The sequence below is a fragment of the Nymphaea colorata genome, chromosome 7 (assembly GCF_008831285.2).
Source record: "Nymphaea colorata isolate Beijing-Zhang1983 chromosome 7, ASM883128v2, whole genome shotgun sequence".
NCBI classification, from domain to species: domain Eukaryota; kingdom Viridiplantae; phylum Streptophyta; class Magnoliopsida; order Nymphaeales; family Nymphaeaceae; genus Nymphaea; species Nymphaea colorata.
Window position 1 is genome coordinate 3,053,984 of NC_045144.1, and position 27,805 is coordinate 3,081,788.

Below are 27,805 nucleotides of genomic sequence, written 5' to 3' on the forward strand. Positions count from 1 at the left end.
TTGGGTACTGAAGACTTTTCGGCTGAAGGAGGTCATGAGTTCAAATGGTTGGGTGATGCGCTTTCCTCCTCAAACTATGACTGGTCATAGACCTTTTCTTCCTCTACTTTCTCATGGAAACTTGGCATTAGCCAAAATTAGGATGCACTTAGACAAGGTCTTTATGTCCAATATTGATGGAATTCAACGACTAAGAATGAACCTCACTCAACCAAGTCACTTTTCAATCCTTATAAATATTTTCCACAACTATGTGTTTGATGGGCAGTTCTTTTAATAAAATTACCGTTAAAGTGGATGACCAATCAAACACTGGTCTCTAAATTGTAACTCCTGTCTTAATTTTTTGGGAGTATGTTATTTTGCCCATTACCAAACGACTCCTAAGATTCACAGGGCCTTTAGTTTTCTTGAGATAAACATCAGACATGTCACTTCGGCTCCATTCGGTGCTGCTTATAAATTATTAGATACCTTTGCTCCACATCCCAACAATAAATGCATATAAAGAGCAAGTTTTGTCTCTTCCTTGATCCTTCACTTCTGGACACTGTGATTATAACAACTAAAGACTTGAGTTCCGCTGGATAATGGAACAAAAGATAGTTGCCTTCACACAAACCATTATCCATCAACATCATCCTCAAATAGAACGCTTTTTGCTTCTCCTGAAACCATCTCTCTCATGCCCTTCGCCCCTTTCCCGCTGCTCTCTCTCCGATTTCTACCTCCACCGGTGGCATCATCTTCGGCGTCGGCGTCGGCTTCTCCCCTGCTCTATTCTTCTTTGACATCTTTCCACTTCGTCTTTACTCACGAATGAAGAGGTAAACTCTCTCTCTCTCTTTGCAGCAGCGTGTTTTGATTTTGATTTCTCTCTGTTCTGTCTCGTCTCTCTCAGCCGCAGGCAGCATAACCTTTAATCTTTGATATTGTGCGAAAGCCTTTAAACTTTTAATCTCCGTTCTGTCTCGTCTCTCTCTGCCGCAGGCCCCTTGCTTGTTGTTTTCTGCTCTAATTGACCTCTTCTACTTTTCTGTTGCTTATTCTATTGGGCTCATTGCTTGTCCTCTATTTTCTGCGGTAGTTGTGGATTAGATGATTCTACTCTCTGGCTTCATGATTCGTATGGTTAGGTCGTTTGAGTTTGAGAATGTTCTATCTATGCCTTTCTTTATGCCTGAACATGCCAGAGACTGTCATTTGTTTAGGCTGTGAGAACTGAGAAGTCTTTTTCTGTGCCGAGATGTGGAGCGATCTCTTTTTTCTGGCAATTTTGGACATGTCTATGGGAGACACATCAAAACCTTGCGTGAAAACAGCCGTTCATAGGGACAATTTTTTGTCATATATATATATATACCCTGCCCACACGGTCACACTCAAGCACCCATCCAGGTCAACAGTAGAGTTAAAGGCTTTTCCTTCTGGTACAGTACTAATACTGAACGGTCCCCTACCTGAGCCATGAATGGAGCCGTGGAAGTATGACCAACTAGCTCTACCATCATAACCATCGATAGGATATTTCCGCAATATCAACACTCTCTTAATATCACTGTCGATCCAATCAATCTCATGTGAACTGAGAAGTTGCCCTTTGGTTTTACTCCATAAGAGCGCACAAAATTGTGAACCAGTATCCATGGAGTTCAAGCAAGACCCAGTACAAGTATTCCAAAACTTAATGCAACAATCGTGGTTACCACCCCTGATGCAAGTAGGCTTCTTTGGAATGGACACCAGGCTGATGTTTTCACTGTACCTCTATGATCATCCAGCTTGTGTAGCCACTGATTCTGTCTGCCATTTCGCTCTAATGCCATTGTTCGATCCCAGATGTGCAAAAGTTTGTCATCACCTCCACTGTCTAATTGTTGGCCTGAACTCGACCACTTTAATCCACAAACTTCTAGTTCATGTCCTTTGTATTCTTCAACCATGTGAGATGGAATGCATACATCATTATTCAAAATTAAACCATCCATATCACCAGTTGTAAGAATGTGAGAATTCCATGCAAGAGAACCAACCTGTGATTGATGACCCAATGTTGTACGTATCGTACGATACGTATCGTTTAGGAAATACGATACAATACACATCATGTATTGTAAATAGGAGTGTATCATACTTGTATTGTACGATACATGCGACCCAGCCTCCCGTATCATACGATACGATGCGATACGCCCCGTATCGTATGATACAGACTGATTTCAAAAAAAGGGAGTCAGAACCCCCCTTTTTCAAGTTTTCTTAAAAAAAACCACCCCTTCTTCATTTCTAACCTAAAGATTGTGCCGCCTTGGAGGAAAATCATCGATTTCCACCATGAAATCATTGATTTTCACCATGAAATTATCGAATTAACCATGAATTTGTGCATGGGTGGTTGATTCCCATTGGGAGGAAAAGAGTTTTTTTTAAATCATGAGGATGAAGAAGAAGAAGAAGATGGAGATGAGGATGAGAAACAATATAGTGAAGATTATGAATGAGAGTCGAGAGTGGTTTCATTTTATATGTATTGACATTGAACATTTTCACATTTTAAACTTGCTTTTTTATGTGGTATCTCATAGACTTATGGACCTTATGACTTATGAATCTATGGTTATGAAATTAATGATATACTTTATGTAATTGTTAACTTGTTGTGCTTTCTAGATTGATATTGTTATGAATTTTGATGTTTATGAATAATGAACCATAACTTTATAGCAATAATAAGTCTGTCATTCTGTAAAACACGTTTTTTATGAAAACCATATTATTCTTGATTTTTACTATTTTTTTATGAATTTTTCAATTTTTTTCCTATTTTGATATTTAAAAAAATGATATGGTTACGATACGTTACGATATTTTACAATACAGCGTATCTTAAAGCTAGACCGATACAGCTTACGATACGTTTTTTAAAACATTGTGATGACCACATCGTAGAGCTCTCAATTGTAAATTTTCATGAAAGTATTGTTAGTATATCAGAAAGAATGTAGGGTATAAGTTACAAAATCTCAATTTTTTTGGTTCCATAGACTAAAGAAACTAGAAGAGACGAACCACAAACTCCCAAAATTTTCTTCTAGGTTGTAATCCAACTAAATTACGAAGCATTCTTCTATATTTCAGCAAACCCCAAGAGAGGTTCAAATGATCCTAAAATCAGACAACATTTTGAGGACATGGAGTCTCCACTTCGGCAGATGGAACATAAAGATGCTGGAAAAAGGGAATCTGATAACAGGCGAGAAGTAGACCTGCTTACTACTTGTTGCATCCCACAACTGAACCGTTGAATCGCGCAAACCAATGGCTATATGCGTACCATTAGCAGCCCAACTAACGCTTGTAATAGGGCCATTGTCCTCAATTGACATGAGCTTGGAACAAGCAGCACCTTGTGATGCATCCTAGAGATAGAGGGAGCACCCGAGAGCAATTGCCAAAACATTTCTGCTGCTCCAGTCAAGCAAATTCAAGTACACGTCATCCATCAACTCAAGTGCAGTCAGAATTTTCAAACAAAATACTCTCACCATTTAAACCGCCAAAATTAAGGAGCTAAGAACTAGACCTACAAAAGGCAATGTCTAACCAATATTTTATGGATACACCTGAGAAATGTATCTACGAGGCTGAACAGTCCAAGAATGTTGTGGCCACCAAGAAATATTTTCAGCAGGTTCCAGAGGTTTGCTTCCAAAAGCAAGGATCCTGGTCCTGTTCTTAAGGCAGACCTCTGTCAAGCGCTTCATATAAGCTTTTTGCGATGATGTTAGAATTCTTGTTGTATTCTCTTTCTTTGAATCCACCATTAAATATTGAACAACTTCAAAGTCCATAGCTGCTTTGTTGGGAATAGACCTGTCATACTGGAAACAACAGGAGTGGCAAAATGTGTTACACTATGTTTGGATAGAGGGAAAGAAAAGGATACTAAAGATTAGAAAGGATAGAAAAGCAGGAGTGTCTTTATGATTAAAGGAAAGGGAAGGAGAGAAATTATTATAAAAGTTTATAAAAATGATAGGAAAGAAAAGGAATTATTAAATATCATCATTGTTTATCTATATAAAGGAAACGAAAGAAAAAGATTTAAGCCGGTTTATAATAACCCCCTAAAACTTGTAATCTTGATTATACATAGCTTACTTTCTTTCTATTTCTTCTACCATAGCTGAGATACACCGGGGTGCGGCTTGTCGCTGGTATTTCCCTGGTGTCACTTGCAGTCAGCCGAGAGTCCCTCGGCTGGTAATCTCTTCACCCCCTTGTAGTTTCGGGGTGGTAGTTTTGCATCTTTGTTTTCTGTATTTTGCTTTAGCCTGACGTAAGCCACTGCAACCCCACGCGGTTCCTCTGAGGCTCCTGCCCAAGGACACAACCGCAGGGCAGCCAACCACCTACTTGGTTCAAGGGTGTGGTTTGCACGTTAGTCGTGGTTTGTTGTGTGTGAGCGTAATTTTTGTATCGTTTGCGTTTGTAAAGCCTTTCACCTCTAGTTGTGTAGTAGGAAATATACCTCGCAGTTGGGAAACCTTTCCCTGTAACTTGTCCTAAGGGTTTTGCGCCGGGGTGTCTGTCCGGTCGGGTAGACGATTCAAATGCATTTGCTGATGAAGATGCACATTCAAATGATAATTTTGTCATAAGCAAACTATAAATTGCAAGCCAAACACATCAGCCATGAAGTATGAGAACAGCTATAGCAACTCAAATGTTTATAGATTATCAATTGAATAGTAAGTTTATTTATCAATTGATTATTGTTGCATATGATTGTTTGACATTTGTTTTGTTTTAAATAGGACAATGAAGATGAAGCATTGTGAGAAGTACTATGTCGTGTTCGAAGGTAGGTCACGAGACATATATGATAGATGAGAGTGGTGCCAAACTTTAGTATGTTGATACAAGGGTGCACTCTTTAGATCGTTCAATACCTTCGAAGCAACAGAATGTCACATGAATGTGTATCTCAACAAGAAGTATGGTGTGTAAATACGTAGGCCTACAGATATTGACAATGTCATCGCAAAGCAAGAATAATAAGATATATAGTTTGTTGAACAGAAGTACAACTAGAAATGTTGGATTATTTGTTTTGTGATTAACTGTTTTTTTTTTTGTTGGATCTATATTCGTTAAACTTATATACTAGATGAGAATACATGTTTTGGTTACAAGTTGTATAACTTTGATACAGGACTATACTGAATTTGTGGATGTCATGGACTAGTTCTGTAATTATTGAGTTCATCCTTATACTGTTACTTGATTTTGTCAATCTATCTGTATGTCGACATTGTTGATGTTAAGGAATGCATAAACTGTGTGTTGCATGATCAAGTCACGACCATACTCTTGTTTTTTTTTTCTGTTAATAGATATCTTAGATTGTCGTTTAACGGGATTGGATTGCCTATGCTTTCTTCTTCTTACCAAGAGGTGTTGTAGCTTTATTTTTTGAGGTACTAGATGCTTCTTGCTTAGGTGTAAATCATATTAAAAAAAAGTTGCTTAGGTTCTTATGCTATTAATGGGTATCATTATGCTAACTATGTTATTTGGATGTTTCATTAAAAAAACAAATATACTCACTTGAAAATGGAGGAGAACAAAAAAAAACCACTTCTTCCAACGGTCACCTAAAAAGTATCTCATCTTTTTGAAAGAAGAGATTTTTTCTTTTGTGTTTTTGTTCAAAATTCCTTTTCATGGTATTACCACTCTAAATTCTTTTCTGCCATCAGCCATCAAACAAGGCCCAAAACCGGTCACAAACTCTAACTAAAGTGTGTGGTTTCCTTAGGTCATTCTCCACACGTGTTCGGCCGCCCTGAAATGTTGTAGCAGGGATATATGTGAAGTTATAAAGTGCGGAATATTACGGGACAAACAAAAATTGTGGATGGTCGAGACAAAGGCGGAGGGCGCAGCGCAGACGGTCCCTTTGTTCAAACTTCCAACCCTAAGGCTCTCTCTCTCTCTCTCTCTCTCTCTCTCTCTCTCTCTCTCACACTAAGCAATGCGAGCCAGAGTTTTGAGGGGCCTATTGGATCCGGTCATGCGTTGCCTGCATCAGAACCCTCATCCCTTGAAGCCTCCGGTACTGGTTTGTCTCACTTTGGACAGCGCCCTGTTCAGCACAGAGAGACGGACTCGGCCACCTACAGAACCTCCAAGGGATAACGATCTGTTCCACAAGTTCAGGCTCACCGAAGACGAAGATGACGAAGAAGGACAGGCCGCAGCAGTGGGTGCGCATAAAACTGCCTCCCCCGTCGATGCCACTAGAGAGGGCGTCGAGTCCAGGGTTGAAGTGCCGCCAAACGCTAAAGAAATCTTCAATAAGATGAAGGAGACCGGAATGATCCCGAACGCGGTGGCCATGCTCGATGGTCTGTGCAAGGATGGTCTTATTCAGGTCGCGATGAAACTTTTTGGATTAATGAGGGAAAATGGGACAATCCCTGATGTAGTGATCTACACTGCGGTCGTTGATGGTTTCTGCAAGGCCATGCAATTCGACGATGCGACGAAGATCTTCAAGAAGATGCAATCCAATGGGGTCGTCCCCAATGCGTACAGTTACGCGGTGATGATTCAGGGGCTGTGCAGGGGACAGAAGTTGGATGACGCCTTGTCTTATTGCCTTGAGATGCTTGAACACGGACATCACCCTAACGTAGCGACATTCATGATGTTGGTAGACGGATTCTGCAAGCAGAACAGGATGGGGGAAGTGGAGAGAGTAATTGGGAGATTGAGAGAGAAAGGCTTTGCTTTGAACGAAAAGGATATCAGGGAACACTTGGATAAGAAGGGACCTTTTCATAAGGGAATTCGGGAAGTGATATTTGGGAAAAGGGTCGTGTAGTTTAGGCGGCTCTCTTTCTTCCTGTAAAGTTCGTTTCTACCGAGGTATGTGCTCTTTTCGTATGCTTTTATATATCTTCTGTTAAAAACGATTTGGACATTTGAATGCTTTCTTCTCCTTTTGCATACGAATTCCGTAATTATTCACTTACAACTTATTCTCTGGAATCAATTAGTAATTGCGTCTTTCTGTTTTTATGTTTATCGTAGTAGTAGTCTCTGCCCTTTTCTTGAATTGTTTATCGAGTGAGACCGCTGCTGGTACCTGCTTTGCAAATGTCGTCATGTAGCATTAGCGCTTATTTCCGTTTAATCGGTTCAGACCCTGGAATCATTCTTTGAAGCATCTCCATGATTCGAAACCCCAAACAAAAGAGTTGGGACGTTGGTCATGTTTAAAGAGATCTTGCACGATGTAGCATAATCTGTGATGGCCTGTTGCACCCTATGAGGACTAATTTCTTTGATGACTTCCTACAAGTAAGCATCTCAAATGTTCAACATTCTTGTATTTGCCAAACACATTAGCTGTTTTAAAAAACACTGGCTCATTACATGCGATTACAATAAAAATTAACTAGTAGATGCCATGAAAGGTCTCTGCATGTGGTAGCCACTGCCACCACAGCCGCTACTCAAGAGAGGAGTAATCGCACTCATGCACACTAAGATAATAAATTAGTGGAAAACATTATTTCCAGGATAACTATCTTCTCATTACTAGTCATAACTCCTTCGGGTCATTCTCCCACACATATATAAGGTGATTACAAGTTGGACTATATTAACCTAAGTCACACGTACGCTGCAAAAACACTGCTGCACCCTTGTCGACACAACTCAGGTGCAGGTGCGGCTCGGATTCGCGCCCAATACGACTCAACAAGCGTTGAGTGCGGTCTGCCGCACCCGATCATTTTCGTCCATTTTGGACATGCACCCGACTCGCGTTTGACTCGAGTTGGGTGCCGTCAAACCGCGTCAAGCCTATTTCCGTCCTTTTTGATTTTTTTTTATTTTAAAAATTTTTAACGTCAAAAAGAAGGTTTAACATTTTCTTTTTCCATTTGTGTGTTCTGCCCTCTTTTTGTTGTTTTTTGTTTACTTGTTTAATGCTTGTTCTTTCTAAGCATGTTAATGCTTAATATGTTACATTGATATGACATATACACAATACATTGTAACTTATAAGTATGTAATATATAATATTCATATATAATTTATCCATAAAGTGTGTAATGTAGAGTGTATAGACTATAGTGTATACTCTAAATTTCTTAATTTTTATGTGTGTGTGCGCATGTGTATACATATATATTATAATATTAAATTAATAATAACAAGTAAATAGTCTCGCCGCACCGCCACACCTAAATTTTTGGGGATGTGTCACTCCGGCACCTGCACCCGCACTCCGCATCTATGTGACATAGATATTAACAGGACCCAACCGTTCCCTTGGGACGGAGACCTGTTTATTGTTCCTACTATTTCCCCTTAGTACAGGACTCTTCATTACAGCTACTGTCAATTGCCTCCCCTTAGGGCAAACACCTTGTCCTCAAGGTGTGAAGTTGGGGAACCGTTGTTTATCTCTATAGCCTCCTCCCAAGCGAGTTCGGGGGCCTTTTCTCCTTGCCATTCAACCAGCCACTGTATGTGAGACTGGCCTGACCTTCGAATGGAATGCTGTTGGAGGATTCTAAAGGGCTGTTGTCAGTCAACTGTAGTTGTGGGAAGTGTGGGTCAGTTCCATTGGTTTCTACTTTCTCCTTCTATTGGTAGCATGGTTTCAGTCTCGAAACATGGAACATAGGGTGGATCACTGAATCTGCGGTAAGGTTAGTCTGTAGGCAACCTTGCCCCACTTGACTATGAATTTTGAGAGGCCCATTATAGTGAACTGTGAGTTTATAAGCTCTTGTTGACCTGTGTGCTACCTTGCCTACTAGGAGGCTTTTCAAATAGACCAAATCTCCCACCTGGTATGCCTTGTCTCGACGATGTTTGTTATGTTGTTGCGTCATTAGATTATGAGCTGTGGCTAATCGTGCCTTAATCACGTCAAGCACCTTATCATGGCAAAGTAGCTGAACATCCACGTTGTTAAGCTGTTCTCCTTGTGGATGATACCTTCGCAAGTTGGCGGGGTTGTTCCATGCACTGCCTCGAAGGGGGATACTCCTATAGTAGACTTAGCAGTGTTGTAAGCATATTCTGCCCATGACAAGTGTTCAGTCCAATTATAGGGTTGCTGCTCCGCATAGCACCTTAAGTACGTTTCCAAAATTCTGTTCACAACCTCCGTTTGTGAATGGTATGCAATGATCATATCATCATACACAACTTCGTTCTTTGTAATGCAAAATATTCCTGCCAGAAGTTGTTGAGGCACAAGGGGTCGTGGTTACTCACAACCTATGTTGTTAAGGCCTCACTTAGGTATGGACTAAGCAAGATTCCACACCCGTTGGCTAAGTCTACCACTTGGCGGCAAGATATGTGTTGGCGCCTAGGCTGGCCTAGGCACGAAATCGCCTAATCCATGGCAAAGTGAAAAGTCGCCTTCCCTTTCAATTAAAGTTTTTTAATTGAGTATATATTGTTTATGTTGTATTGATTATGTATTTTTATGTTGATTATGTTGTTATATGTATACTTTAGATCAGTGTTGTACGTATCGTACGATACGGGGCCGTATTGTACGATATGTATCGTATCGATTACAAAATACGATACGGTACACCCCCTGTATCGTAAATGGAGGTGTATCGTGCCCGTATCGTACGATACATGCCCCCGTATCATACGATACGGCGCGATACACCCCATATCGTACGATACAGGCTGATTTAAAAAAAAGGGGGCTCAAACTCCCTATTTTTCAAGTTTTTTTTTTATAAAAACCTACCCCTTCTTCTTTTTTAACCTAGAGATTGTACTGCTTTGGAGGGAAATCATTGATTTTCACCATGAAATCATCTATTAAACCAAACATTTGTGCGTGGGTGGCTGATTCCCGTTGGGAGGAAAGGATTTTTTTTTAAATCATGAAGATGAAGATGAAGAAGAAGATGGAGATGAGGATGAAAATGAATATGATGAAGATTATAAATCTATGGTTATGAAATTATGATATAAATTATGTAACTGTTGACTTGTGCTTTCTAGATTGATATTGTTATGAATTTTGATGTTTACGAATGATGAACCGTAACTTTATAGCAATAATAAGTCTATTATTCTGTAAAACATGTTTTTTGTGAAGAACATATTATTCTTGATTTTTATTGTTTTTTTATGAAATTTTCGATTTTTTCCTATTTTTTCTGATTTATTTAAAAAAATAAACGATACAGTTATGATACGTTACGATATTTTACGATACGGCGTATCTTAAAGCCAGACCGATACGGCTTACGATACGCTTTTTATAACATTGCTTTATATATATATGTATTGTTAGTCACTTTGTTATATAGTATTGTGATATCTCATACCTGTTATATGTACACATTAGTATGGTTATGTTATGTACTTATATCATATAGTTATATGTATAATTGTATATGCAATTATGTATTGTCAGTCTGTTTTGTTAACCTGCTTTTATACCTGCTACATGTATTGTAATACTTGTTAGATGTATTCTTAATTTGTTATAATCCTGTTATAATACATGTTGTTATACCTGTTATGTAAATTTTTTAATTTAAAAAAATATTAAACAATAATAAAAAATAGAAAAAAATCATAAAAAATTCGAAAAAATAAACAAAAAATCAGAAACTAAGAAAAATGTATTTAAATATAAAAAAGATCATCACACTTAAGGAACATTCATCTGTATCAACAACACATTAAAAAATAAGAAATCAGAGATTCAAAATAACATGATAAGCATCCATCACAATTTTAAACTTGAAGAGTCTTAGGACTTCGAGTCTTAGGGCTTAGATTACATCACAATTTCATAAGTTCAAAACATATAGTTATCATCTTTCATGATTCAACGATATTATCTCCCAAATCGATGAATCTTCAGTTATTTTTTATGAAAATATGCAAAATATCTCGCTCCCACGTCTGTTGGAGTCTTTAAACACAAGAAGAGAGAGAGGAAGGAGTGTTTAAACTTTAAAAACGTAACGAATTTTGTGTTTTCCCCCATATCGTATGATAGGGGGGTGTATCTCCCATATCGTACAATTCAGACGATATGCTTACGATACATGAGCGTATCGTGTATGGTAAGCGTACCATATAGGTTTTCTAAACCTATACGATCTGTATCGTACGATACATATAACATTGGTTATATGTGTTATATGTAGTATAATACAATTTGTTATTCCTGTTATTATGTATTGTAATACATGTTATATGTATGTACTGTTATGGACAGTCTGTTGTACCTGTTATATAATATTGCATCAACCTATTATATGTATATACTATATACTGTTAGCATGCTATATAATATGTAATATTGTAATACCTGTTATATGTATATGTTAGTATGGTTGTGTACCTATATGAATTTTTACTGTTGTGTACTATTAGGTAGTGTAAGTCTTTTTTTATTATATTATGCCTTTCTTGAAGTATAGATGGATTAAAGCCTTCTTGCAGCTTTATATTCCTTCTTCTAGAGATTAGATTTATTTATTTTTTTCTTGTATTAGACTATGTAACACGGGTAATGCTCTAAAGGAGCAATACTCGCACCGTACGGGCATGATATTGATACTGGTACGGGTACAAGTACATACTCGATTCGCCCTGGGTACTGCGTTGACCGTATCGGGTACGGTCAACGCACCTGAGTACAAATCCATCCATTTTTGGGCTCGGTCAAAATTGACTGAGTTCAAAAACATCCATAGTTAGGGGTTTAAATTTTTAACGTGGTTTACATTGTTCACATTAAAAATATTGTAAATGTTAAATGATAATGCAAGCCTTCAATGGTTCTGCATTTTCACCGATAGCGACTGACGACGGGAGGTGATTTTCTAGTTTACGGCAGAGGTAATTCTCCAGCAAATGGTGGTCGGCGATTCTCCAGCAAACGGCGAACGACAGGAAGAAGCTCCACTCCGGTGATTCTCCACCGAATGGCGGGAAGTCGGGAACAAGCTCCAAGCTCCACTTCGGCATTTTCACCCACAACAACCGACGTCTTTTTGAATGCTTTTACCCATAGCAGAGCCGTCGATCACGGCGACCGTCAACTTTTTTCTGCGTTTCACCCATAGTAGAGCCGTCAACCACCACAATCCAAATCTGGTTGTCCATTGCCTCACTCATCATCCGATAGCCTCCCCCATCTACTGGCGGTAGGTATTTTCATCCTCCATCGACTTTTTTCTAGACGATTTGTGCATTTTTCTAGTCTGTCGTAGATCATCTGATTTTTGTGTTTTTTTGGTCACTTAATTTGAATGTGCACTTATGTGATATAGCTCCAACGACTGCACTGGTTTCATGTGGCAGCCGAAGACCAACATATCTACATCAAATTTTTTTTTTTACGTGCTTGAATTGTTGATGTATATTTTTAGTTATTGGTTATAGTTTTTTTGCTTTTCAAACATAAGTTGTAATAGCTGATAAAGGGAAAGGAATGATGCCTACAAGTGCAAGTGGGAATATGAAATGCAGTAGTAGTAGTGCTAATACCGCTGCTATAGTAGAAATGGATTCATCTCAGCCTCTTTGCTGCTATGTGAGCAAACTAGGAAAAGCTAGTGATGGTGGTGGGAATACAAATTTTTCTTGTAATTTCTGTCATAAACATTTTACTAGCTATTATACGCGTTGCAGGGCACATTTATTGCATATCAAAGGCCATGGAATTAGAGGTTGTGAAAAAATAGCAAATAATCAATGAAGGAATAGAAAAAATAACAAGATGCAGCCGAGACGAAAAAATCTTCAGCCAAGTCAAGTGAACTATATGTTCCTCTTTATGCTATTGAAGGAGGTGAAGATACTTCAAAGAAAAGAAAAATAAAAATGGGTATGGGACCTACCAAAATGTTAGCACAAGCATTCAAATATATGGCAAGGGCAGAGATGGATAGAAGGGTTGGAAAGTTCTTTTTTGCAAGTTCGATTGGAAAGTTCTTTTTTGCAAGTTCACTTCCTTTTAATGTAGCCAGAAGTCTTTATTGAAACGATGTTACAGGTTTGGCTTATAGCAGTATGGTTGGTTATGTACTCCCAAGTTCAGAGAAGTTGAGAACAATAATTCTTGTAGAAGAGAAAGCAAACATCGAAAAATTATTACAGAAGAAGAAATTTTTATGCACACAATATGGAGTATCTATTGTTTCTGATGGGTGGACTGATATACAAAGACGGCTGCTGATAAATTTTATTGCTTATTCGCTTAATTGACATTTTTTTTGACGTGTTCTAAAGATGTTGAGTATTTAAAAGGGCTATTTATAAAGGTCATCAAAGAAGTGGGTGAAGACAATGTTGTGCAAATCATTGCTGATAATGCTCTAGTATGCCAATGACCACGGATGAATTTGGCAAGTGATCTCAAGTATAGTCACATATTTTGGACTCCTTATGTGGCACATAGTATAAATACAACACTTAAAAGTGTTTGCAACCCATCAAAAGAAGATGCAAACACTGTTAAATTGTGTTCATGGATTGAAGAGCTTGAGCATGATGTCAGAAACATCAGAAATTTTGTTGTAAACCACCACAATGCTCTTGCTATATTTAATAAGCATTCTGATTTGAAATTGTTGAAGGTAGCAGAGACTCGTTTTGCATCCATTATTGTAATGATGAAAAGAATAAAGCAGATGAAACATGCATTAACACTTATGGTGACTGACAATGATTGGGAGTTTTATCGGAATGATGACATTGTGAATGCTCAAGAAATTAAAAAATGTATTTTAGATGATGAGTGGTGGGTACGTATTTTCTGCAGTTTATAGAGCCTATTTGGCAGATGCTGAGAGAAGTTGCTAAATAAGGGCCTATGTTTCATAGAGTTTATGATATGTGGGATAACATGATTGAAAAAATTCAAAACATCATTTTTAGACATGAGAAGAAGAATGTTGCACTTGATGATTCTAAGTTTTTCTATCATGTTCATAAAATTTTAATAAGAAGATGGAATAGAAGCAATAACCCTTTGCATTATATGGCACACTCCTTAAATCCCAAATATTATAGACAAACATGGTTGGCAGGAGGTACTGGTCATGTTTCTCCTAATCGAGGTCCAAAAATGTCAAACAATAGGTAGATATGTTTGGGAAGACTATTTTCTGATTGTCATCGGTTGAAGATAATAAGTAATGAGTTTGCGAGCTTCCTTGGTGGAAGTGTGACGCTTGTTTTATTTTTCAGGTCGGGTCGGATCGGGTCCAGATCCAGACCCGAGCTCCACTCGTGGAAAGGAGCCCGTCACGCGAGGGAGTTCTCCTCCCTCGACTTCTTCAGTGTCTTCTTCTTCCCCTTCTTCGACTCTTTGTCTGCTATGACCGCAGCACGGTGAAGAACAAGACGGTGGGTTGAGCGGCGGCGGCAGCTCGTGGGTAAGCCCTCTCAACCTCTGCCTCTTCCCCTCCTTTTCCCCTTCTTCTTCCCTTTTCTGCTCCCTCTCTCATTGTTTCTCTTCTTCCCTTTTCTGCTCCCTCTCTCATTGTTTCTGCTGTCTCCCCTCTCAACTGTACAACCTCCCTCTTATAGAACCCTTTTTCTCTCGTGCTATTCCCCTCCTCTGCTATTCTCTCGCCCTCTCTACCTGCACTCTCCCCTTTCCGTTAGTGCTCTCCCTCTGTCGGCTCCCTCTCCTTAACCGTGTGAGTCATCCTCAACCGAACCCCTTTCTCTCTCAGCCGAGCCTCTTTTTGCCTTGCCAACTGCCTTCTTCTCACAGCAGACCTCTAATTTCCTCTCCTTTTTGTGGATTCTCATCGTAGCTATTGTCGTTTGAATGGATTGCAGCTAGGGGAGTATCTTCCCCCTCTTACCAGCAAATAGGGCGTGTGGTTGGCAACGACAACAAGCAATCTTGGGCTTTGGCACTTGATCGAACCCTTGAGGTGGCTGCCTAGAAAATTGCAGCAGTCTAGACTCGTGATTTGGGGTGAGCAAGGCGTAATTGAGCCTATTTTCTTGTATATTTTCCTTTGGAACACGTATAATTATTGTTAAAGCATGATAGAAGGTAGAATTGATGATTTGGAATGCATGTTAGCGACTTTGCGTTTTGGGGAAAGTATAGGATTATGTTGGAGAAGCGTTGATTCATGTATTTATTGATCTCTTAGGCTCGAGGTGTTGATTTTTGAAGCAATAGGGAAGCATGGTAGGGATTGTGATGTTGTGGGGAAGATTTAGAACCGTCTTTATGAGCATGTGGCCCATGCTTTTGCGAGCGGGTGTATCTTGGAGTTATTGGGGAAAGTATACGTAAGTTGGATGTGACTTTGGGGTTGACGCCTAGACTACAAAAAGCAAATCAGAATTGAGTTGTGATGGGCTGAGCGAAGCATTGAATTTTGATGTCTGGCGGCAACGTCTAGTAGTTGGGAGGAGGCCTATTAGAGGGCTTGTAGGTCGACACTACCCGTCGACACCCTCTTGAGGCGATGACATGTGCCTCCATGATTTTGCTTTAGCTTGGTTTGGATTGATAAGCTAATTAGTAGAGATCTTACCTTTTTCTTTGTCTGCAGGTACACCGGGCACATCCCGTCGACCTTGAGCGACCAAATTCGAAGCTCGAGGCATTTTGAAGAGTTTTCTGGACGCGTGTCAGGTATGGCAGCATTCCAGGCAAATCCTTGCCTGGGGCAATGTGTGAATGTGTGTTCCTAGGATCGTGGGATCCTAGGATTGTGATGTGATTGATTGATTGATTGTTTGGTGAATGAATGTGTGTATGCATGCAAATGGTTTGATATCTGATATGATGTGTTTTGAAAAGCTATTAGAAGTTTGTTTTGAAATATCACGCATTTGCATGTGCATGCTAGAATTGATAACTGTTTAGGACAGATGAGGTGGAGTATCGAGTCGACTGTCTCCTCGACCCCAATTGTGCATTAGAAAACATCTTAGAATGATAACTGCATAGGACAGCTACGAGCCCATCACAGATCGAGACTACTCTCTGTGGTTTGGCTAAGTTTTCAAAGATGGAATTGTTATGATAATGAATGTGAATGTTGTGTTTGTTGAATACACATTGCCGCGGGCAATGATGCAAATGATTGAACAGAGGGTAGTTGTACCCATATTGTTATGACGGCTAGCCAAAACTGTTGTTGTTATGTGTAACCCTCGTGTGGAGGCAATTGGAGGTGTGGGTTCACTCGTGAAGTGAACCAACCTCATGAGCTAGCCAGTTATTTGTATTTGTGCATGTATAAGTATAAGAATGAAAGAATAAGATATGAGAGGCCAGTGGGATGTGGCTATGTGTTTGGGAGTTGTCCCGCTTTCGCCACTGGTCTCGCCTGTTCGGAGCGCAGGCGGTGCAAGGCCCCAAGGTACTGTTGTGTGACGTGCTTGGAGCGTGTGCTCCCGCCTTCCCAACCTGGGTGTTCTAGGGAGGGCTGAGTATCTCTCCTTGGAATTCACACATCCATGGATGAGTGCTCTACCGCTGCAGCGGATGGATGGATCCATACTGTTCTGGGCCACCACGGGGGTTGTCTCTCGGCTGCAGGTCGCCCGTGGTGTGCACGTGCCTGTGTTTGCACCCACAGGAACTGTCAATTCACTGATATTAATGAAAATGAAATGTATGAGAATGACATGTACGGGATTGATGTGCATGTGATTGTTGTGCTTAGGAATGCAAGTGACATGTTTAAGCATGTCTTGCATGTGATTGAAATTGTGTTACTGTGGCCATTGGGTGGCATTTGCATGGCGTGCCCTGACACGACATGATGATAGATTGTTCTGATGCTTGCTTGTATAATTGAGCCCTACCTAAGAGGGTTTGGACTTTTCCTGGCTTGTTGCCATACTGCGAAGGCTAAGCCTTCAGTTGTTTCCTTTTTCAGGTTTTGGTGGACCCGGGGCAGCAGGTTGAGCAGATGGCTTCACTCACGTCCTACTGGGGAGGTTTTGGGTCAATTGTAGTGTCAGCGCGTTTTGTTTTGGTTTTATTGATGCCTTATTTTTGTTAGGCATCAATGTTGTGAGTTTGGGCATTTTTGTCATATGTGCAGATGAACTGAAATTCTTATTTAATGGAAAGCTTGCCCATTGTTTTGCATTGCTTGGCTCATCTCTGTGTCGTCACACTCCAATGCTTTATGTTAGAAAAAAAATGTTGTGGTTGAGGGTTAAAAAGGTTGGGGTGTGACAGGAAGAAGTGATTCATTGCAAGCTGGTGATTCATTGCAAGCTGCAATGGCAAGAGATGAAGAACTTGTTAATTGGTAATTTGGTGGTTATGTTTGGGAGCATGGACACCAAATCTCCAACAACTAGCGTTGAAGTTATTATCTCAACCTACAACCTATTTATGTTGTGAAAGAAACTGGAGCACTTATTCTCAAATTCACCACGTCAAGAGAAATAAGCTAACTAGTAGGCGAGCAGAAAATTTAGTTTATGTCCACTCCAACCTACTTTTACTTTCACGTACTTTAGATGATTATAAGTATTTTTTTTCTTTTTTGATCTTTGATATGTATACATATGTATATTATGTTGGTTGTTTAAAGTTAATATTAACTTAAATTATATTGTGGTTTTGTTGCAACTTGCAATTCAAGGTTATCCAAGTATTGAGATTTATTGACGTGGAACTTGAAGGAGGACATGATTTGCATGCTCTTAATATGGACCTTAGGGAACCTGTTGTTCTTTCTAATCTTGATGATGTGATTGAGGAGAATCAACAAAGCTGATATATTTTGTCTGTTAATTACTTCCATACTTTGTTTAGTAGTATCTATAAATTTTAGATCATGATTTATTAATATGCTATTCTGTTTGTATTTTTTTGATATATATATATGTGTGTGTGTGTGTGTGTGTGTGTGGTCGTACCCCCGCACCCAAGTTTTTTAAAAATGGTCCTGTACCGGCACCCGTACCTATGTGACATAGGTATTAAATTGCATTTAATAAGTAATATTAAACTTCTTCTACTGATTTTTCATATTCAATGAAGTCAACAATTAATTTTGATTGTTTAAGTTGGTTATGCTTGTTATATTACTACTCTTCACATTTAAAATATTAGTAATAGTTAATCAAAATAACTTGACATATTAACATAACTAAAAAATAAACAAAAAAGTCACTTTTTCTGCCTAGGCTCGCATAGGCGCTAGGCCTTGCCTGGCGCATAGGTAGTGCCTGGGCACCTTGATAACATAGCTCACAACCGACTTTGCTATGCCATGCAAGGCCTAGCGCCCATGCGAGCCTAGGCAGAAAATAGGGACGAAAGATTTTGTTCATGAGTGCTTGGAAAGTCGTAGGGGCATTTGTCAAGCCAAAAGGCATGACTCTAAATTTGTAGTGCTCTTCATGCGTCTGAAAGGCAGTTTTTGCTATATCTTCCATGGCCATACGAATTTGGTGGTACCGATGTCACATAGGTGCAGGGTGTGGGTGCCGGAGCTGGAGCGGCACATCTAAAAAAATTTAGGTGAGGCCGTGCGGCAGTGTAGCGAGGGTATTTATTATTATTATTAATTTATTATTATTATATATATATATATAAATATAATATGACAAAAAATTATCTATAAACCACAAAATGAAAATTGCAATTTGCAAATCATGATATCATTATCAGTCATCAATTCAACAAGAAATATACTCTAGTTTTGAGTTCACAGTTCATACTTCATGCATCATCAATTAGAGTGGCGTTCCAGTTCCATCATTATCTTGATTTTCTTCAACGATATCATCATCATCAAGCTCATCAAAAGGAATAAGAGGATCAGCTAAACCCATGTTAGCAGTATATAAGTTACGTTGTCCATCGAAATCAAATCTGGATTACATCCCAATATTGAGATGATCCACAACTGCATTTTATTTAAGTTGAAAATTAAACAACAAATTATATTGACTACAAAAATATAAAAAATCTCATACAACATAAGAAAATGAGCAAAGCAAAACAACATAATAAAGAAATACCTGTATTCTTTTTCTTTCCTTGAAAGAAGACGCAAATTAGAATGAACATAACCAAGTCCTGTGCACGTTGGCTAGTGAGCTTGTTCCTTTTAATGTTGTGTATACGATCATATATGCTCCAATTTCTTTCACGACACGATGATGTAATAGGTTGTGATAGTAATCTCAAGCAAGTTTCTGAATCACAGGCATTTTTGATCTATAGGATGCCCACAATCAAAAGGACTTATGCCATCATTTTCTCTTGTTGCTGCTACATCTTCAGAACTAAAATCTTCTAAAGAAAACTTTGAATATTCACAAACAGCTTGTCTTCTAGTTATTGTAACATAAAACACGTTTTATTCGAAAAAAAACACATATAAAACGTGAAAAACAAGTTAGCCGTATAAAACGTGAAAAAACACGTTTTTTTATAAAAATACCAAAAAATAAAAAAGGCAAAAAAAGGGGTATAATACGCGTATAATAAAGTTATTATACATGGTTTTCCCGTTTTTTCATATTTTTTATTAATTTTTATTTTTTTATAATCTTTAGGATTTATTAAATGTTTTAAATTTTTTAAAAATTCGCCAAGATTTTCTCGAGATATACAATTTTGTCGTATTATACCCAAGAAGTTCCTTGCCATATAATACCTATAAGGGTTTTTTGTGACAATGCATGATACTATAAGAATCTGAAAAAAGTCTTTCCATACATGATATTATGTTCCTAGATAACTCACTATCTTGATTTGGAGTGACACATCTAGGAGCTCCTTCAATCATTTTTTAGTGTAATATTTGGGATTTAAAGAATGAGTCATGCAATGCAAGGGAGTATTGTTCTTATCACATCTTTCAACTAACATTGTATGTATGCGATCAAAGAACTCTGAATTATCAAGTGGAGTGTCTTTTTTTTTCTTTCTTGAAAACTAGACCCAAGCAACGCCAATCTCGATTGAAAAGCTACATTGAATTTGTTCAATTATATCGTCTCACATTTCATAAACCTTATGAAGCACAGACTCATCTTTATCAACAGCTTTCAACATGCACCAAATTGGCTATGTAAAATCCAAAAAATTGCAATTTTATTATTTGAGCTTTAGCCTCATCTTCAACCCGATAAAAGCTCCACCCTCTACTAGCCACCATTTGAATAAATGCATCCCGCACTCTTTGAATTCTTTTCAACATGACAGTTACTAAATCAAATCGTGTCCTTGCAACTTTTAACAATCTCAAAATCAGAATAACTACCAAAAAGAGACAATGCATGTTGGTGATTGACGATGAAATTTCTAATATTTCTTGTTTCTTTTTCAATCTCTTGAATCCATGAGAATAGCAAACGTCCCTTAGGATCTGCATCTTAACTTGGAGGATCGCATATGTCCTTCAGCGCTAAATTCAAAGTATGTGCAATACATGGAGTCCAAAAAATGTGATGAAAATCATATCTCAAACTAAGTCCAGCACTTTTGCATAGCAACATTGTTTGTAATGAGCTGCACCGCTTTTTCAGGACCAACCTCCTTGATGGCTTCTACAAATAATTGCTTCAAATATTCAACATCTTTATATTCTCTAAATGCATCAATTGCCTTCAAAAATATTGGTTCATCATGTGCAATGGCAATAAAATTAATTAGTGGATGCCTTTGAATGTCTGTCCACCCATTAGAAACAATTGATACCCCAGTCGTGTTCCATTTAAACTTTTTTGTTTCTAAACTTTGCTCAACCTTGCTCTTTTCATCCTTAAGAAGTGATATTCGCAACCTTTATGAACTCGGAGGTACATATCCTCATAATTTGCCATTTGCAAGCACAGTAATATACTTCTTGCAATATGGATTTCTAGCTACATTGAAAGGAATGCAGCTAAAATAAAAAAACTTAGCAGTCACTTTATCTAATTTTGCTCTTCCATAATAATCAAAACATGTCTATAGTTTTTCTTTTTCTGTCAATACTTTTAGGAGGCATGCTAGTATTTGTCATAATAGTACTTGTTTTCTTGTTGTTGTGGATTGCATCAGCACGATCTTGCAACTTTTTCAACTCTTGAGTTGTTTCTATAGAAACACTTTTACATGCTCGAATTTCAAAACTTGACAACTTTAACAGATGTGCCTTAACTCTTGTGTAAGATCCTACAAATGTAACTTGACAATATCCACATACAAAATGCACATTTTCACCACCACTGCTTACATCTTTCGTGATTGCGTTTGATTTCTTTCCATAGTGGTTGTTCTTCATTTGCATATGCTTCACCATGTTGTGAAGACCTTGAAGCATTAATATCATTCACATTAGATGAAGCACCTACTGCAGGAGAATCTGAAACAACTTCTTTTCCATTCCTTCTGTCTGCCATGTTTTGCCTTCAAAATGAAAAATTTTAAATATAACAAATTAGCAACGTTTAATAACTTATAAGTTATACACCAGCTACACAAGAATGTAAGAAAAGTTCTTTGAGCATTAAAAGTAGTTCTTGATGCAACATCACTCGTAATTGTCTACTGGGACAATTAGATGACAATAGCATATCAAAAGAACCTGAAATTTCATAGTAAAACTACACAAATAGATACTAAATATAATTTGTATATGTGATGTTGTATTAGAAAGGTTAGCCATTTTAAAATTTATATCTACCTATGACGTGGTGGCTAATCCTTTACAAAACCAATAGCTAAAGACTTATTTATCAAGTCTGTATGCTATGCATCTGCAATCTGAGTGAATGTTGAATATCGAGTTCATCAGGATTTAAAGCTTTTCATGCATCTGAGGCAGTATAATCCAAACACAAGACAGTAATATATGCTGTCAAATGAATCCATTGCGTTTCTAATGGCTCTAATACTCATGAGAAAATGTGCATCGAGCAGCACATCATAAGCTGTAGTACATGTGGGATACAGCTGAAAAGTTCTACGTTTCTAACACATAAAACAACCTTCTCTTAAAAACTGAATTAGCGGAGACAAAAGCACCTAGCGGCACATCATAAGCAACGAGCCAGCCATATATCATAGCCAATGTAAGCCATTATTAAAAATTTATTATGAAAAACATTTTCATAAAACGTCAAACTAACAAACAGGAACCTGTTCATGCCAAGTACATCCAATTAGTACTAAAAGGAAAAGAAGAGAATAGAAGAGTAAAAAAAAAAAAAAAGTAAACACAAACAGACATTTCATCAAACAAGTTGAGGGCTTATACCTCAAAATGAGCTGCTGTAGTTGTTACATAGTTGCTAGCAGTAACCAAGTACCTGCTGTACAGCAATTTGATCAAAGAAAATAAGAGAAGATCTTATTGCATCTGATAAAGTTCTGCTCGAAGGTCCATTGTTTCAAGCTCAGAGAAACACTTAAGTGTAAAAAAAGGAAATCAAAATTTCAATGAGATGAAGCTACCTAGGGTCCCCAATTTTTCCCACGATGCTCAACAGAAGCAAGATAATCAATATTTCTTTTTAGCAGAAAGTTAGGAAGGGACAAGAGGATCCAACCTAATCTCAAAGACAATATCGAAGATAGTCGGTGGAGGGAGAAGATAGATAGGGAGGGGCGGATGCCGCCGGTGGAGGGAGAAAACAGAGAGAGATCAGCGGATGCCGCCGGTGGAGGGAGAAGACGGAGAGAGAGCAGCGGATGCTGCCGGTGGAGGGAGAAGACGGAGAGAGAGCAGCGGATGCTGCCGGTGGAAGGAGAAGATAGAGAGAGAGAGCAGCGGATGCTGCTGGCGGAGGTAGAAGACAGAGAGAGAGCAGCGCACGCCAGATGGAGAGGATACTGCTGATGGAGATAGAAGACAGAGAGAAAGAAGCGAACAGAGAGAGAGCAGCGGGAAGGGCATGATTGATCGTGCCGTAAATCGAGTTTTGCATAAATAAAAATAAAAAAAAAAACCAAAAAAGGGACCAAAATGTCCATAACGCCGTTTGACTGCACCTGACTCGCGTTTAATGCGAGTCTGGTGCGCATCCACATTTGACGAAAATAGTCGGATGCGGCTGACCACACTCGACTCACGTTAGCTATGTATGGGTGCGAATCTTGGTCGCATCTGCACTCACGTTGCATTGACGCGAGTGCATTACCAAAAACATAGCACCCTCGACTCACGTTAACTATGTATGGGTGCGAATCTTGGTCGCACCCGCACTCACGTCGCGTCGACGCGGGTGCATTACCAAAAACACAACACCCGTGTGACATTGGGTGGTACCCTGCCTTCAAATCCAGTTTTGAAAAGACTCTTGTTCCTTCAACTCATCCAATACCTATTCTTAATCATGATAGCATTAAGAGCCCTGTAATCTACATTGAAATTTTCAGGTTCCATCCTTCCTTTTTACCAATAGAGTAGGTGATGAGTGGGGACTCCAGCTAAACTGTATTACTCTTTGTAGCATTTCTTGTATGAGCTTCTCAATCTCTTCCTTTTGTGCATGACCATACTTGTAGGGCCTCTGATTTACTGGTTTAGCTCTCGGCTCTAGTTCAATTTGGTGATCTAACACCCTGGCCGATGGCAATTCCTTATGTTTTTCAATGACCATCGCAAATTCATTTAGTAGTGTTCTTACAAACTTAGGTTGCTCGTTGTCTTTTGTCTTGTGAATCTGTGACCCTGCATCACAAGTCACCAGAAGCAAGTGTAAGCATTCAGAATTGAGGGTTACCTTATTGACTTGCTTGTCCTCTTCTCTCAATCCCACTGCTTGGATGTTCCACACCGTTCTTTCTCTCTAAACTTTATCATCATCTCGATGAAGTCCCATTTGACACTCCACAGCTGCTTCAATTATTTTTTCCAAGTACCACATCTGCTTCTCCCATGGCCAGAGGGCACAGTTCAAGCTCAAAATGCTGTCCTTGTATTTCAACAATTTCCTAGAGGCACTTTCCCTTGCATAGCAGAGTGCTGCCATTTTCAACCATCACTCGGAACTCCCGCTATTCTTCTACAAGGCATACACATGCCTTAGCAGTCCCCACGTTGATGAAGCCATGGGTGAACCAGTGTCCACCAGAATGCTAATTTTCACCCCTTCAACTTCCCTTCCACTCTCATTACTTGAGGGATGCTGTCTCCAGCTAATGCATGGAAAGAGACTTTCGGAGGCATCTCCCTTTCGGTTATCTCCTCTTGCACATCTTCACCCAGTTCCTCCTTGTCGGTATCCTGTGCTCCATCAGTTTCATCTACCAAATACATCTGCAGTCTTTTACAAGTTTGACCAAGGTTCCATTTCTCGTCACACCGGAAGCACAGTCCCTTCCGTCGCCTTTCTCTATTCTGTTCTTGGTTCAACTTTTAACTAAAACCTGCTTCCCATTGGCTCCCTGTTTGTTCAAGACTGTCCCGCTGCCTTCCTCCCTTTCCAGTGGCATGTTCCTCACTAGTGGCCACCTGCTAAATCTAACGTCCTTTGGTCTACCCCCACATTCGGCTCAACTTCTCCTCAGCGATCCGAGCCATCTTGAAGCTGTCCAGGCTGGGGGCCTGCACATCGATCTTGATGTCATTCCTTAGTCCTCCCTCGAATGCTCCAATTAATGCTTCTACTGGCCATCCGTGCACCATGTTGCTCAATGCCTCAAACTCTTCTTGATACTTGAGGACAGACCCTTTCTGCTTGCTCTTGGATGACTCGACATTGTAGTCGAGGTAGGCTGATGGTGCAAATCTGATTGTCAGAGACAAGAGCCTCCACAAGTTTCTCCCATTGGGGTTTCCCTTGCTGGCTACTAACCAGCGATACCATCTTATTGGAGGGCCTTCCAAGTGCATAGCTGCATGTGCTGCCCTCTGCTCCGGCATAACCCCTTGATATTCAAAGAATTGTTCTGCTCTAAAAATCCAACTCAAAGGGTCGTCACGTGAAAACCTAAAAAACTCCATATTAGGAAATCTGAAGTTCCTCGTCATATCTCCTGTTTGAATGGAAGGACCTATTGATCCATGAGCATTAGGGTTAGGTTACCTGGTATTCCATGTGATGGGAAGCGAGGCAGGCTGCTGCGCGTCTCTGGTTCTGCTCACCATGGGTTCTCCCCATTTGGATGTCGCTAACTTGATACGAAGCCTGAAGTTCCTTGTCGTATCTCCTGTTTGAATGGAAGGACCTATTTATCCATGAGCATTAGGGTTAGGTTACCTGGTATTCCATGTGATGGGAAGCGAGGCAGGCTGCTGCGTCTCTGGTTCTGCTCACTGTGCATCTGGATGTAGCTAACTGGATACGAAGCCTGAAGTTCCTCATCGTATCTCCTGTTTGAATGGAAGGACCTATTGATCCATGAGCATTAGGGTTAGGTTACCTGGTATTCCAGGTGATGGGAAGCGAGGCAGGCTGCTGCGTGTCTCTGGTTCTGCTCACCGTGCATCTGGATGTAGCTAACTGGATAGGAAGCCTGAAGTTCCTCGTCGTATCTCCTATTTGAATGGAAGGACCTATTGATCCATGAGCATTAGGGTTAGGTTACCTGGTATTCCATGTGATGGGAAGCGAGGCAGGCTGCTGCGTATCTCTGGTTCTGCTCACCGTGGGTTCTCCCCATTTGGATGTAGCTAACTGGACGTGGGATTCTCTGGTGGCGATCGTTCCTCTATGCAATGGAACATCTCCCTCATCATCGCCGCTAGGTTCTGTTGTTCAGCCATCACGATTGCACTCTTTGTTCAACATCCATTAGACCTTTTTTTGACTGCTTCCTGAAACTTCCCAAGACCGATAGTCTCTCTAGTCGTCATGCTTACTCACTTTGGTACCTGTCTTGGTAGCCATCACCACCGCAGCCGCTACTCAAGAGAGGAGTAATCGCACTCACACACACTAAGATAAAGAATTAGGGCAAAATTCTCATGTCCAGGAGAATTGTCAATCCTTTGAGTCACCCTCCCACATATATATAAGGTCATTATAGGTTGGAATATATTAACAGGACCCAACCCTTCCCTTGGGATAGACCCGACCTGTTTATGATTCTTCATTACAGCTACTACCAGCATGCCTCGAACAATTTGGAAACCCGTTTGATCTCATGCAAACTTTTTTAAGGTAAAACATTTTTCAACATACTTATCATCCTTAAGAATTGGTGTTTGCAGTCCTTAACTTAGGCACATATATGGATAATTTGAAATTTATGAGTGAGGTTGCTAATGCTTTTGAATAATGATTTCTTGCTAGTTGAAATGAATGCAGTTAGAGAAAAGGAATCTTCCCATCTTTCAATCTTTTTCTGCTCTTCCACAAGTATTTTTGATGTCTATGGTTTTTACCCATCACACCTGTCTTCAATTTTTGTGACGATCAACATTCATAATGACATGAAAATTTGGAACATTCATAGCTCTCGGTTGCTCCAATCCCTTTCTTTTTTTAATTAAATCCTCATGTTCTGGCAACTTCTGGAGTTCTTTAATCTTTCTGCAGAGATGTTCTTACATGCTTGAAGTCTATATGTGGCAACATCAATAGATGTGCCTTCACTCTTGTGTAAGATCCAACAAATGAACCATTACAAAAACTGCAATGGATGCTCACACTTCTGCCACTGCATAGCATCTTTTGGTAAATCAGTTATTGCTTTCAACAATTGTTGTTCTTCAGTTGCGTACATAGTATCAAGTTGGAAGTGATGCTTTGAAAAACTAATGATTGCACAAGAGGAAGATCCTGCAATGAATTCTAATTTCAAATTTAACAACATAATCAGTTATTGAAAGCAAATATACAGCTATAACCTAAAATGGCTAACACAAACTTAGATATAATAATATATAATCTGTTTTAGGTTTTAGGAATTTTAGTTTTCACTAGCTAAAATCCTAAAAGCAGATCAGTCAGTCCATATATAGCATAATCATCATGATCTTCCTCTTCTTCTTCTTCATATGTTTTACTTTTATGCTGATTATGACTGTCCAGCTTTGCATAAGCACAAGCCTGTCCTTTTTGGAGTCCACGACCTGGCAGGATCTAGCATCTTCACTTTTGGTACTTGTGTTACTAAGAATCATCATGCTGTGTTAGTGACAATGATATTGACCGCCACACTGACCAGTGACCAGGCATATCTAAATGAACTGCCGTTGGCCTGCACATTTAAATGGAGTGCTCTTCTTACCATTCTCAATGGGTGTCATGAAATGCGATGATGTGTTTTCTCCATTCATAAATATCACCATTGGAAGGCTGCTCGCTGTCAACTAGATTAAGAAGTTAGTCTTTTGCCGAACTTGGCTTCTCTGTTGTATTTCTTCAGTTTTGCAAGGAATATCATGGCTCTCTTGAATACAAGCTTCATTCCCTTGGTCTCTCCAAATATATAAATTAGGATCAAGAGAGAGAACTTATCATATCCCATGTTCTACTTATCATTGGGGATGATTCTTCTATGTTATTTCTACAATTTAAACTCTTTGGACAGGGCATTTCTTTTTATTAGAGATAGTCATTTCAATATGGCATTGGGAAGCTTGCAAGGGACTTCGCTGTAGGGTTCCACTGGGGAGGAGACTGCTATTACCAACTTTGCAAATGATATACTCGTAAATCAATCGCTGCCCTTTGAAAATACGTCAGTGAACATAGCCTGAAGAATTTTTTCTTGTCTCCATCAGCAGTTCTCGGTTTATGAATTTGTAGCAAATGTGTTTGGTTGTATCGTAGAGATTGCATGAGGATGTATTACAACGTTATTCAAGGCCATCTTTTGGATAAGCTA

At 39.3% G+C, this 27,805-nt stretch overlaps 1 protein-coding gene and 1 pseudogene across 9 annotated transcripts; one reads left to right on the forward strand and one right to left on the reverse strand.

The window, feature by feature from the left end:
* Positions 1-615: 615 nt before the first annotated feature.
* On the forward strand, positions 616-27,805 carry LOC116257519 (pentatricopeptide repeat-containing protein At4g38150-like). Of its 9 annotated transcripts, none has more exons than XR_007573794.1 (5): positions 616-827; positions 5,822-6,933; positions 11,908-12,227; positions 15,609-15,691; positions 16,947-17,161. XR_007573794.1 is itself a non-coding variant. In XM_031634355.2 (4 exons), the coding sequence occupies exon 3, from the start codon at positions 6,038-6,040 to the stop codon at positions 6,887-6,889; it is 852 nt and encodes a 283-aa protein (XP_031490215.1). In that variant the 5' UTR covers positions 617-827; positions 4,818-4,864; positions 5,822-6,037; the 3' UTR covers positions 6,890-6,933; positions 27,007-27,507. The 9 variants fall into 9 exon arrangements, 6 of the variants coding, with proteins under 6 accessions (XP_031490216.1, XP_049934603.1, XP_049934601.1 ...); XR_007573793.1 differs by lacking the exon at positions 11,908-12,227 and adding an exon at positions 14,275-15,016; XR_007573792.1 differs by lacking the exon at positions 11,908-12,227.
* LOC116257655 (cell division cycle 20.1, cofactor of APC complex-like) lies at positions 1,383-4,096 on the reverse strand (annotated as a pseudogene).